The 14,188-nt window shown below is 39.9% G+C and overlaps 1 protein-coding gene across 1 annotated transcript; it reads right to left on the bottom strand.

The window, feature by feature from the left end:
* Positions 1-7,037: 7,037 nt before the first annotated feature.
* On the bottom strand, positions 7,038-8,060 carry LOC139287165 (T-cell surface antigen CD2-like). The gene has a single exon (XM_070908161.1). It carries the CDS (start codon positions 8,058-8,060, stop codon positions 7,038-7,040), a length of 1,023 nt encoding a protein of 340 aa, XP_070764262.1.
* Positions 8,061-14,188: the final 6,128 nt, after the last annotated feature.

The following is a 14,188-nucleotide window of genomic DNA, read 5'->3' as shown; positions in this document are numbered from 1 at the left end:
TGACACATTTATTGGCACAAAAGTGCAGCATCAGTGGCCACTTTGACCAGACTGTCTGTCAGTTGCCATGAGGACAAGATTTGACTCAGATTAATTGGCCCAGAAGACTTGTTAGACACATGATTAGATGTATTCCAATTAGACAGTCATGCTTGGTGTGGTATTAACCCTTGCATGCTGATTTGTAGATGAAGTTTATACTCTCTTTTTTGGTTTTCTTGTTCATTAGATCACCATTTCAAGATGAAAACAAGAAAACAGAAAAAGAGTAATTTTATCTATTTTCTAATTCATCCAGCCAATTTGTCTCCATGGCAGCAACAAATAACCTGCAAACACACTTTTTTTTAAATCTATTTTGGTGATAAAGTACTTTTCAAGGTAATTCTCCAGTATGAGGCCACTACAAAAAAGCAGGGTACCTTTCAAAGACATTTAAAGAAACCAGGGCCACACAGAGAGGCCATTGGAGTGTTGTGTTGATGCTTTGCTAGATAGGCACGGCATAGCCAAAGCAAAACCTTGTGTTGTTAGCCCTCCGTCGCACCTTTACACTGCTCTCATCTTGAACTATTGTTGCATGGCCGTTCACTGACATGCTGTTATCCCTGCATGAATCCACACACACAATAAGGCTTAAGGGATCCTTTTCTCTGAGAGGAGATAGGCCCATAGACCAAGACAAAGGCTTCAAACTATCCAAATTATCTCCTCTGGGTGTTCCTCAAAAGGTATTATGGCTATCTGGGAGAATTATCTTAAATGCTTTTGCCCCACATGTCAAATCAAAATGTCTTATTGTGCAAAATGCATATCATAAGCAGCGGGGTGTTTTGTTTTTTTTTCTTCTTTTTTTTGCCAGGTTGTAATTTTGTGCTGGCACACACTCACTATATCTCCAAGAATGTTACAGAAATGTTTGATCTTTGCATGAATGTTGAGTCTGTGCACACAAGATGCTTATTAGAGCAGGAGGTGGAATTTTTCTTCCATCTGATTTATATCAGGTGCAAGACCATGGATGGGTAATTTGGCTGATAGAAGCATTTTTATTACAGAGCTCTGGTTTTAGTGGAAATGATAGGCCTGCTTCACAGCATTTGTGGACGAGTTTATCCCCTTTCTTTTGTCTACAACTGATTCTCCTGGAATGTTTGTTTAGGCTCATCCCCTGAATTGGAGCTTCACCTGGAATTCGTAGCAGCCAAGATGGAGACAAGCTGTGAGGCACACCTGGGGTCAGATGTATGTACAATGCGTACGCACAAAAACCATGCATACAAGCCGTAAAGAACGGGTGTTGCAGAGGTAAAAGCACTGGTTCAGGATCAGTTCCTCGTAGCTTTACCTCCAACTTCCACAAATACATTGGCAGGCTGGAAGACAGCAAGTTTCCATTCACCTGTTTTTATGCACATTTTCACAAAACAAAAATTAAGACATTTGATGTATCGATAAAAGCAAAAAACCACAAAGTGCAATGGAAACAGACTTAGTGAATTAATCTTGACTTCATGTAAAATCTACTCGTGCTTTCACTCCGTTGAAGAAACAAAAACATCAGTCGTTCTCCACAGTTTGACTGGTGCTCTTTTAAGTCATCTCCTTGCACCCTCTTCTTCTGCAAGGATTTAATGTGTCTAATTAATGGAATTAGCGCCACTGTCACGACCACCAGAAAGGCTCTTTTTTGTGTGGTCAATAACATAAACAACATCGACAGACAATAATTTCATCTTGATAAATCTGCCGCACCCGCCAAATTTCCTTTTCATCCATTAGCTATACCCTTTATGCTTTAGAGGGTCTCAGGGGGGCTGGAGCTGATACCAGCTGATAATGGGGCCCCCAAAATTAATGCTAAACAAAAGAAATGAAAGAGTTTTTACAGGCCGGCCAAACTTAACAAAAGGGAGGGAAGCCACCCGGCCAACCACAAAATGGGCCGTCGGACCTGGGAGCACCCTCTAACCTCTAACATAACAGAAATAAAGCTGTGAAAACAGGACTACTGGACCCATCACCCCAAACAAAGAAATAACTGAAAAGAAAAGAACTTGGTCACATCTTAGAGAGAGGGGACCAGTATCCTTGTACCCTCTATATAGGAAAACAGCGGTTACACACATTAGTTATCCGAAAAAGATGTTATGTTATCACTAGCAGAGGGAGCACATAACACTATTAATTGCTGTGCTAATATTCACATAAATGGATGGAGACACACGTTCATATTTTATTTTATTGATTTTCTGAAAACTTGGTTTAAATTTGCCCTTTATTTGGATGGAAACCACACTAATGCCACACTAGCAGCTCCTATTGGTTGGATTGAGGGCCTGCACTGGGAATGTTGGGAGTGGAGTGGGATCTGGGGGAGATAGCATGAGCCTCCTGAAGTCGCAATCTCTTGAGGAAGCACCTCACTGGCAGGTGAAAAGAAGACAACACTAGTATTTCTAGGTGGAATGATAAAAGTGTGTTACTTAATATAATATAATATACTTAATATATGGATCAACACAGTATCTACAGATATATTACAAGTATCATTTTTAACCAGTGACTGCACAATACACCACGTTACAGCAGTTCTCCGCTCCACTGAACTATTTTTAAAGCATCTGCTGAGAGCAGTGATGTTCTGTATCATGTCTGTCGACCTTGGTGCTGTCACATTCCTTCACTGGCTACAAATGGCAGCAGCGCTTCTGTCTACTGCAGGTTTGTGTCTGACAAAGGGCTGTTGTTTTCCCGACCTTTACTCTTTTCACACGCCAGCCTCTTTGGCCCAGAGCAGCTGCTGTGGCATTGGAATTAAATTATGGGAATATTTGTTCTACTCGCTGTCAAAATGGTCTGAACATTGATTCTGTCCATTTCTTCTTCCGGTATGACCCCCACGTATAATCTCCTGGAGACATGATATGGTATCAAAGTGATTTACACATGCATTCTTAACCACTGCAGATGCCAAATTTGAGACTCAACCAGCAATTTCTCATTAGGCTTCTGCAAAGTTAGGTGATAATTGGCTACACAGAGCCATAGCCAGAAATGTGTGTTTAGATTTCTCCTTCATGACCTCAGTAAACCTATTAACTGAGGTTTTAATGAACTGTTATAGAAGTGCAGACTTTAGCATCAAAACACAAAACAAAACAAAACAAAAATCTATCAAACCTTTCAAAGCGATCTTTCTCTGTTATTTTTCTTCCAACGTCTTGTTGGATTCATGTGCTTTCTGCAACTTTAAGTCATCCATGACAAAAATTATGAAATTGTTAGGCTACAGATCAGAGACGTGTTGGAAGCCTGTTTGTCACGGGTTTTCATGGAATCAGCCTCTGCAGGAGTCTCTTCCACCATGTCAAAATAGACAACATTTGGCAAGGGTGCAAGGAACAGGCTGAGAAAACGCTCTGCTCCGGTAAAAAAAATCCTTTTATGAACAGAGATTCAACAAGTTATCCTTGTGTAACCATGACAAAGAAGCACACACAACAGTCAAACTTTCCTAGGACAGGATGTGTTGCTTTTTGGTTTACACTTTATTTCAACCAAAATGTCAGGTGACCTCCTTTCCCAGAGGATACTAAGCCAGTGCAAAATTTATGTGAGCAACATGTAATACTTTTCAGGTTCTTTAAAGACTCTTCCTGCAACAAGGGTCCTCCACTCGGGGGCTCCTGGCTTTAATCTCTGCCCTGCTGACAAAGACACTGGAAAATCCCTTTTACAGTACATCTCTCTCCAATTCGTATTTCCTTTCCTGGCACTTTTATTTTTATTGAGTGAGCTATCAGCCCTCTGCAGCTCTGACCCTTGTGCCAAATTATAATGTGGTTTGTGCATATTATTCTTTTGAGTATGTATCGAATGAATACCTAAAACATATCTTGTAATGAATTGCTGCAATCTCAAGAGGCAATTGCACCCGTAAGTAAGTTCAAAATCTGCCTATAACGTAGGCCCAAGTGTTTACTGAGAGATTTACACAATACTAAATTAAACGGGTTGCACCCATGGATGTATTATAGGAACTGGATACCAGACTCAAAGATGGCGCCCAGTCACTTAAATGAAATTTTCTCACCTGACGCATTGGCCAAAAGGTTTTCCAGCTTTGATTTACAAATTGCTGGTGCAACCCAATTGAGAAGTGCTGCTTAGTGTGGCTGGATTTGTGGTCAGGTGAAAAGTCAAAGTTAGAAAAGTCAGATTAGTGTCACTCAGATGTCAGAAAAGTCCCTCACACTGAGCATTGCTTTGGCCTCAGATATATAGTGTCTGTGAAGTGCTAAATCTCGTTGAGGTCTGGAAAGTATTCTGCCTCCATTAAAAATCTGTGTGCAGCCTGATTCCTCAGCAAATTTGTGAAATTGATTTGGTGTGTTGCAGACAGCCACAGACTGTGCAGAGCCTTTCCACAAATTGCATATGTGGTGGGGAAAGAAAGTGTGTGAAAAAAAGTATGAGGTGTTCAGACAGAGGAGAACAAATAAATAGGACTGATGTGTTGACGGATACTGTGAATTTGATTGTTAATGGGACATTTGAAAAGGGATTTAACACCATTTTAATACAATGCTATGATGTGTTCAGTAAGATCACAACATGAGATTATTCTTTATTATTTATTTTCCACACTGAACGGCTTTTAAAGGCTATTACTTTAAACAACATGGTATTCAAAGTCATTACATCTTGATTTGATTTTCAAGAGTAATTGGCCACACTGCTTTTTCAATAAGCTGGGGACTGATTGGTGACTGATCTGCTAACACACTGCTTTGAATGCTTTAAGTTTCAGAAAAAGGACTGAGGTCAAAGAGTGCTAAGTTGGCTCAAAAATGCTAATAGGTCATAATCATCTCCGTATTTTCAGGCAAATCTGATGAAAAAGGCCACTGCACTGGCTGACCTCTGATTTTCTGATTTGGTTTGTACTTTCCCCAGACTTGGCAGCCCGTGACAAAGAGAAAACTCTAACAAGAATTATCTGACATGAGTATAAATACTTTCCATGGGTAATTGACCCCTTTCCTGGACACACACACTCCAAGATCAAACGGGTATATCCTCTAGACTCCAAGAGCCACTGATTAAACACATTTCAGAAGTATTTCCCTTCCATTTCCAAGGCAGATCTGGCAAAGGCATATGAGATGTGTTTCATTAAATTGTATCATGAAATATAGTCCCTCGTGTGTATGTGTGTGTGTGTGTGTGTGTGTGTGTATGTACTGTATGTGGGAATACAGTATGCCTATGTATGTGCGTGTGTGTTTCTCTATCTGTCTGTCCATGTACAGTATATGGTGCACATTTTTAGCTGGTGAGGGGAAGTGACGTGGCTTGTTGCCAGCCAAGCCTCAGTGTTTCTCAAGAAAGACAAATGGCATTGTTCCAGGAGCAGATACCAGCTTTACTGCTAAATCCCTGCCGGCTGGACTGAAATTTCAGCCATGTAAAGAGAGCAGGAGTGGAGCGGGGCCTGACAAAAGATGACATTGGCTTGTAAGTTTTAGGCGATGACGCTCAGGGGGATTCCATTATGTGGCTGTCACACAGCATTAGGCGAGACAGCAAACACTTTCATGTGTGGATTACCATTTACCCATTGGAGATAATAGATATTTGCCTTAGCTAATCCATTCCTCTATTGATTTTTTTCCCTTTAATAACTTCTTGCAAGCAAGCAAATTTTAATAAGTGCAAGAATGCTGACATGTAAGAAGCTGGAACAAAGGGCTGTGTTTGACACAGATAAGCAGCTTAATGTAGTTTTCCATACAAATATGAGATATAAGATGATTTTTGACAACCTTATTTAATTCACACCATATATGTAGACATACACTGTGATAACTGTATATTACAGAAAACACGGTAGTTAATCTTGAAGGATTAATGTGTAAAGTCTATGCAAATATCAGAAGAGCTGCTAAAAATATATTATTATTCAATAAAATGATAACACGAAGAATAGGTGAGATGGTGAAGAGTTGTTCCTCAGACAGAAGAGGTAAAAGCATCTATATGTTTTTTCATATTTCTGCTCATTACGTCATTGTTGTGATACAATAGTTCTCATATCATGCAAATTAATATTTACAAAAACAAACTTAAAGGAAAAGTCTGGCATTATTCCATATTATATATATATGATTTTTTAAAATAATTTTCAACAAATTCCCCTGACATGAATGAATCAATACTATTAAGTATCAACTGTGTATCTAAAGCCTGCCATAACGTATTTCTCTGTGATGTAGAGCTCCATTGTTGTCCCCAAACTATTAAAAACACACCAGTTGACATGTTTCAAATGATTAAGCCTTTTATTTAGTCTTATCTGTATGTATTCTTTTTAAGATGTATGTCTTCGGTTGGAACCAATGAGCTTGGGCATGAGTGCCACAGACAGGGTTAAAGAAATTTACTGGAAAGTACTGAAAGATGGAAATACGCTTTGTTGGTTTTGACCTTTTCATGACATTTGTTGACAATATGAAATATCTAGAATATCACCAGCTTTACCCTTTAATCTATTATATCATACATGTTGTGCAAAAATATATTTTATGTCTAGAAATTGCTTTAATTATGACGCATCATATATAATACAACAGATAAGACCATTAGTAATATTAACAAATTAGAACAATACATCATGATTAAAATTCATCCAGCACGGTTTCATGTGTCATAATGTGTACTGGGGATCAGAGCAATGCTTCCTTCATACTCCCCACCAACCCTCAACCCCCACAACTATAATTAACAACAACAAATAGACAAGCCATGATAACACATTTAAAGTTGCTGAGAAAATAAAGATTTTCCACCCCCCCAAAGTTCTCCTTCCAAGGCCCACATTGCATCATGATTAATCCCATTGATCCTAGACATACAGACCTAATTTACTGCATCTGTATATGTGTACAACGAACTATGAATAATGTGTAGGCTAAAACTGTGTTTTTTGCCTTAGTTCTGGAAAGTTCCTGGGATGGTAAGAGAGGGAGGCACATTCAGATGTTTGCCGTCTGGGGGCTCTTCATCCTCGGCTTCGGCACCGGTGAAGGTTGTAGTCCTTCAGCAGCTGTGGATAGCTGTGGAGGCCTGTTTTCAGTCTGAGCTTCAGGCTGAGAAACAGTCTCGTAACAGGCTCTGGGTGAAGGCTCGGGGCTTTGGGGTGGAGAGTCCTCAGTCGGGTGCATTGTCTCATACTCTGGGCTAATGGAGTCAGGCTCCCGTTTGCTTAGAGAAAGCATCCTGAGCTCGCCTTTATCCCCGAGTCTCATTTGGGTTTTGTTGCGTCTGCGGCAGCAACATAATGTAATGATAATGATAAGCAAAAGCAGAATCAGACCTGCTCCTCCTGCTAGCACTGCCGTAACAGTTTTGGATGCAAAACAAAGCAAAGTTGGTGGTGATGGTGTTGGACTTTTACAGGTTGGACGAACAGTGTCACTCTTCTCCTTGCTGACTTGGTTGGCTGCACTACATGTAAAGCTCCTCACCCCTTTCAGCTGTGCCAATGATATGCTCAGTGTTTGTCTTGTTTCACTTGTTAAGGTCTTTTCATCGAGTGTCCATGAGAACACCAAACCCTGAGGTTTAGCTACATTGCAATTTAGATTTACAGCACTAGACTTGAAGTCACAGCTATAAGTGAGTTGAGGTTTTGATACCTTGTCCAACATGCAGAGACGACCAATCCAGGTTTCAGCCTGTGTACCATTGGGATGCAGCACATTTGCTTGGTAAGTCCCTGCACTTTTGGGTTGTAGGTTCTTCAGCAAAAGAGATCCGGTGGCGGTGATGTCCACTGGCTTTCCAACAGACACTCTGCCTTGCTGTTTGTAGAAAATGATTGAGTTATTATGAGTCCATCTCAGCACATGTGAGTTTGCCAGTCCCTGAAAGACAAAAGGCAGAGTCACACTGTCCCCAAGAGCAGCATATATTTTACAGGTGTCCTTGTCTGCTGCTGAGAGGTTGATGAATCCCGACAGAATGATAACACCGAGTGTGGCAGCAAAACACGCCATGATATACAAGGGTAGATCACCAAGGTATCGTTATAGCAATCACTTGAGCGTTTGATTATTTCCTTTCTTAGTCCTTAATCTAATCTGCTGGTTTTCAAGCCCTGATCAAGAAGCAGTCCTGTCAAGATGAGTTGTTACATTTGCTACCCAGCTAGCACATGAATGACAAATTTCAAACCCTTCAAAGAGAAGTGAAACTTCATTTGGACGGAAACTCTATTAGTCAAGCGTCTACTCTCAGTTCTCTGAAGATGACAAAAATAATTAGCATGTGACAACTAACATTTTCTGCCCACCGTTTAGAAGTTTGTGTAACTTCTAAAAACAACTGAATGTAATGTGTCTTAAATAACTCTCTGTTGAGTAAGTTGTACTATATTGTGAAATGTAGCTTATAGATATTCAGTTTCTGGTTTGTTCATTTCAGTGTTGTTGGGGAAACGTTTTATGCTGAAATTCAATAAAAGCACATGTAATTTATTTATTTTTTGAGAATACCATTTTTTATATTTTAAACACATACACATACAATGAGGAAAAACAGGTTCCAAAAAGAGATAGGGTAAGGTTTAGGCTAAAGTCAGAGTAACGACCATTACACAAGTGACGCTTTGTTAAACATTGTAAGTAAGCATTTGAAAGATTCCTCTCTGTCATCCTAATGTATAGAAATCATCTACATTGTATGAATATGCAACAAAAAGAAAAAGAAGAATAAAGAGCAGTGTAAATGAGGTTAAAAAAGAAAAGTTAGAGGTTGTTAACGACACTTCCTGCTTTGACCACAGATTCAGTCAGATTGAGTCCGAGCCAAGGCACAGGCTGTCACTCAAAACTGTTGTGGCAGACCCATCCAACACAGTGGCAGATGTCCATCAGTTGACTGTACTTTGTGAGCCAGCTGCTGAGGGCTAGCAACTCAAACCCACTACTCCTAAAGGGAAATGTGACTTAGAAAATGTAAAAAGCTGTAACACTAGTATATAAGACATGCCATTAAAAGGTAATATTGCAGCAAGCTATATTAAGTTACTGAAATATTATGAAAGGAGTTCCAAGATTTATCATCAGTCAGATATTTCCCTGCAGGCTTTTTCATTGTTGATCCTGGTTATTGTTTTTTGCCTGTCAAAGAATACAAATTACTTTTATTTGTCTGCTCTAAATTGGTTTAGTCAGGGCTGCCTTTTCCGATAAAGCAATTGAATAATGAGAGGCCACCGCCTCATGTTAATATCTGTTGCAAATGCTTTTGTTCTGGTGCCTTCAGTTGAGCGGCTCAGCTATAGAGTATGTGGATTTTGTAATTAGAGACGGTGGCTATGCTGTCAATTAAAAAATGAAAACAAATCATTTCAATAAATCTTCAGAGGCTCCAGCCAGACCCAGGCATATTCTGACCTCATTTGGCTCAGCGGTTTTAATCCAACAAGTCTCCAAGTGGCACACTGAAACTGAGTTGGCATTTTTTTCATGTTATTAAATTAAAAACAAAAAAATACTTTTGAAATGTATCCCAATCATCATAATCAAGTGAGCTTTCTGTAAATCCCCCACAGCACTTCCAGTAAACCATAGTCATTGTTCAGTTAACATCTAGAAATACCCTTGTCATTCTATAATTCATGGCATCTACAACCCTCCAAAGTACTATTATAACTGTGTTGGCTGGAGCTACACTAGAATGAGTTCATTTTGCACTCCACAACTATAATTTCATGCAATTAGCAGTGATTCACTCTCTCTCTGTAACTCTCAGCACCTTCAAAGATACCCACAGCAAGAAGAACACCTGTTTCTTTTAGTTTCACCGTCATTACACTTTTTCCTACCCTGAGGGAACAGATTGATGTAAAATGTTAGCTATTCAGAGGGGGCGTACTGAGAGCTGAATGCAATGAATTCCTAGTTACAAATGTTGTAAAGATTATATCTCCAAGAATTTTCCCTGCCAGCTCACAAATAGGACCATGTGGGTAAATGTGTGTGTGTGTGTGTGTGTGTGTGTGTGCTGAGATGAAAGCAGCAGGTTCACAGATACAGGGGAAAAAGCACAGCAGACATACGGTATGTTTTATACCATAGCTGACATGATCCAAAGAAGGTGTCTATTCCCAACTCTCTAGCTTTTTGATCAATGTCTGCGATACTGTAGCTGGCAACAAAATCATACACAAAAATGCAATGCAGGTTACTTTCCCCGTCTCAGCACCCATTGCAATTGTGTCAGCTATATCAGCAACAGATCAATGCTTTGGGAAAATAAAAAACCTTTATCTGGATTTGTTTAATGTGCCATTATACAATGATCCATCTGGTTCCCATTAAATGTATGCCTGTTGATCTCAAGTCTCACAAAACAAACACCTTTCACTAAAAAAACACTGCCAATTAAAAGGAATATTGAGAGACGAAAAATGTCTGGATGTGTGCACGGACATTTCAGATTCTTAGTGGCTGTAGGAGCTGAATATCTCCCAATGTTGTTACCCAGTAATGTTTCACATGCAGGGCAGTTTGTTTTGCCTCTGTGATTCTGTGCATTGTATTTGAAATGAATGAATTTCATTATTAACTTACATCCACATCTGATAAACCATGTAGAAACTGAATCCATTTTCATAAATACCACCTCCACTCATCCCAAAGGTAAAAAGTCCTTCAACGTTCATCCAATATCACTGAAAAGATCCAATAAATCCTTAATAGCAAGTGCTTCATTTCAAATTCTATATAAAGCCAAAACAATAAAAAACATATCACTGTCCTAATACTTACAGCATGCACAGTACGAAGATACATCCAGGACATATTATTTGGGGACACTCATAGCACCACTCCATGAAAGCTAAATCAACCACTGTCTGCATCTTGTTTACCTACAAACACTTTTGCCATTCACAATCTTGTGAAACTTATGTTTCCACCGCCATAGCTCCTCTTTAAAAATCAATTTAAAACATCATCAACAAGGGACATGATGACCATGATTATTTTTTCTTGATAGGAAAATAAATAATGACTCTTGATATGTGATATGATTTGCTCAATAATACATTTTTATTGTGCATTATAACAGGAATGTTGTGATCTGTCATCATCTCTTCTGCTCCGGTCGTTCAGTGTGTTTCCTGTCCTCGTCTCATCTGCAGTATTTCTTCATACTAGACGGGCAAAGAGGAACTGAGCTGTGGTGAAGACAAACTAGTGACATAATGTGACAAAGTGTCCGATGTCAAGGCAAGGCCATGTTCAACATAAAGAGCTCTGTTATTCTCTAATTACTGGAAGCAGATATCGTAGGTGTTCTTGGAAGCTTTAGGGAAACAAAAGCTCAAGTTGACCCAATTATTATCAATGATTATCCAGGGCATTCTGAATGTGTTTACTTAGCTTATGATGACTGCAATCACAGCCAACGACAAAGTGTTCCCCTTCAGTTACTTTGATTTTATGCAAACAGTACCTTGTGTGCCTGTCGAATAAAACCCAACCGTTTTATCATCCCTTTTGATCCCCTTCTGTAATATGCCCTCTTAATTGGCTACAAAGTAAGGTCTGAATAGACCGGGCATGGGTTAATTGGCCCCAGTTCCTGGTCCCTCAAGCTTTCAGGCAGGGAGCCCGTCTGCCTAGCTGATGTTTAATTCAGGGGCCCAGATGGAGGCGTAACAGCCTGGCTGTGAGATCCTTGACTCACACTTTCACCAGACGTGGCTGCGGCTCTGGATGGCCCCGGGGGATGAGGGGGTCTGGGTGGCCCCTCCTGCTCTCCAAAGTCAATATAATTGGGGACAGTGATGTCACTCTGAGCCAAGTACTTTTAACTGGATGGACAGATGATTTCTATGGGCCATGGTCACACCAACATTTATAATGGACCGAAATCTATTGATTGTAATGTAGGCTAAGACAATCCACGCAGAGCTTTTGCATAGAATATAACTTGTGTGAGCTTCAATACACAAATTTGTTATGTTTACTTGCAAACTTAACAGTGCTGACATTTGAGGTAATTAAGAGACAGAGTGGAACCTGACATATTACGTTCGTTTCACCATCTCATTTTAGGTTGACAGTCAGCAGTGTTATGTTATGAGAATGTGCGAATTCATTTCACTGTGCCACTTTCTGGTGTTTGCTAGCTGCAGAGTCAAGACCTCACCATTGCTACTTTAGCTGTCTGGCTGTCGACTAACTCAGAGATTACCGAATGAGAAACTGCGTCTTTCGTTTGCCTTATTTTAAATTACGAAGAAGTCCCATTCTCAGGCTACCAATTTACAATTTAAAAACACATGCCCAATATAACTCCTAATTTTCTGAATGGACGTGCACACCAGTCAGATCAGCCAAAGTGAGCGGAGTTAATTATAGGAGAGGGAGTTTTTTTAAATGAATCATTAATTGAGAAGCTACAGGTTCAGACACAGGTCAGAGGTTAACCGACAAGCATACATGCATTAACATAATGGAAGAGAATTAACCTTATTCACCATTCAACACTTAACAGTAATCTCATCAGCCTACAGCGTGTGCACACAATAATCATATTAGCCCTTTCATTTACATAATCCTGCATAATCCCTCACACAGCTCTATCCCATTAACCTTGTAATTTTGTTTGGATTATTTGAAATCCCCAGTGTTAATGGACAAATCGTTTATTCCCTTCGAATTCTGGTCACTGGGACCGAAGGTATAGACTTAAGGGAACAAGGTAACTTAGATTCTCCCTGTTTAGAAAAAGTGAATATCTCATGTGGGCTACCAAGTCTTCAAAAATAAGAACTTTTGCTCCTGGAAATCTTTTGAAGTTGGATCCTTGTCATTAATGCCTGGAGCACTGTCAGCTAAATCCAATGGGAAATTGTGCATCCCATGAAAATGTTTACCTCCATCTTGGATACTGTCCAGGAAAATTTCCGCTTTTTAGATTTTCTGTCCATATGTTAGGTCTGCAGTCTCCACAGCCAGTTATTTTGTTCAGTGTGAGTCATTTGAGAAGCATCTTTATTTTGCTGGTGTGTCCATCAACATGCCTAGTGTTGTGTCTGTGTTACATCAGTAGGTGTGATGAAGTAACAGTTTCGTTCAGTCTTATTTGTTTCATGTTGCAGAGTACTGTTGTGTTTCATTGACACTGCGGGGGTTTGTCATGACGATGATGATGTAAAATGAGCTCTCCATATCTTCCACACAGGCAACAGAAGAACAAGGAAGTGATTTGTCCGACTTTTAATCTTTTCATCATTTTTATATCCAATCATATCCTGTGTATCTCCATTACACTTCCCCCATTCTCCCATGCTGACACAAGGCATGTTTGAATGCTTTCACAGATCACAGTCCCTGTAAGTTGAAGTCACTCCCACTACTTCCCCAAAATGGTTGGAGAGAGAAAAGCCAGACATTTTCTTTTGACAGGGTTCAAGAGATCAGAGTTTATATTTCCTCTTGCATTACATGGGTCTCTAACTTGTCTGGCTTTGGTGGTGCTGATGGTAGAGGGGGATACTGCGCTTCAAACACAATATAGGCTGGGGCTTATCATCGTTGACCGCTCTAGTGCCGCCATCGAGGAGGAAGCCACTTATATCATCTTTGTTTTGCTCTGGCCCAGCTGTTTTTGCTCACCGGATTGACCAGCTATCTGCTGATGCTGAGGATCTTTGATGTGCGCAGGGAGGCACTGCATAGAGGGGAATCACTCTGGCACAGATGACCCCAAAACCTACCTCCCATCAGCCTGTTGGAGTTCAAGTTTAAACAACTGAGAAGGGTTGTTTTTGTTCCCCTTTTCCTTTTTTATGGCTGCAGGGCATCTGTTCTCTGATGTCTTAGTAGCCAATGAAAACTGAGAAGGATATTTAAGTGAGACATTTTGTGGCTGACCATAAGCTCTGGACATGAACAACTCTCCATTAAGTTAATGCAGTTGTGTAGAATTAAGTCCAATCAGAAAGGCTACATTCCCTACAAGTGCAAGTTTATACCAAAACAACCCCTTAGCAATTACTTGCTAGTTTTTATCAAAACAAGATTTTTGGGTCCTTCAAAGCCAACTATAGAAATTCTGTTAAAGGAAAGTTTGTTCAAACAGCTGGGGAGAATGAACAAACACTTGT

The sequence above is a fragment of the Enoplosus armatus genome, chromosome 6, assembly GCF_043641665.1.
Source record: "Enoplosus armatus isolate fEnoArm2 chromosome 6, fEnoArm2.hap1, whole genome shotgun sequence".
Taxonomy (NCBI): domain Eukaryota; kingdom Metazoa; phylum Chordata; class Actinopteri; order Centrarchiformes; family Enoplosidae; genus Enoplosus; species Enoplosus armatus.
This window is presented reverse-complemented; position numbering and strand designations above follow the sequence as displayed.

Bases quoted from the DNA above. Each gene is read 5' to 3' on its own strand.
- LOC139287165 (XM_070908161.1), bottom strand. From the start codon at position 8,060: ATGGCGTGTTTTGCTGCCACACTCGGTGTTATCATTCTGTCGGGATTC.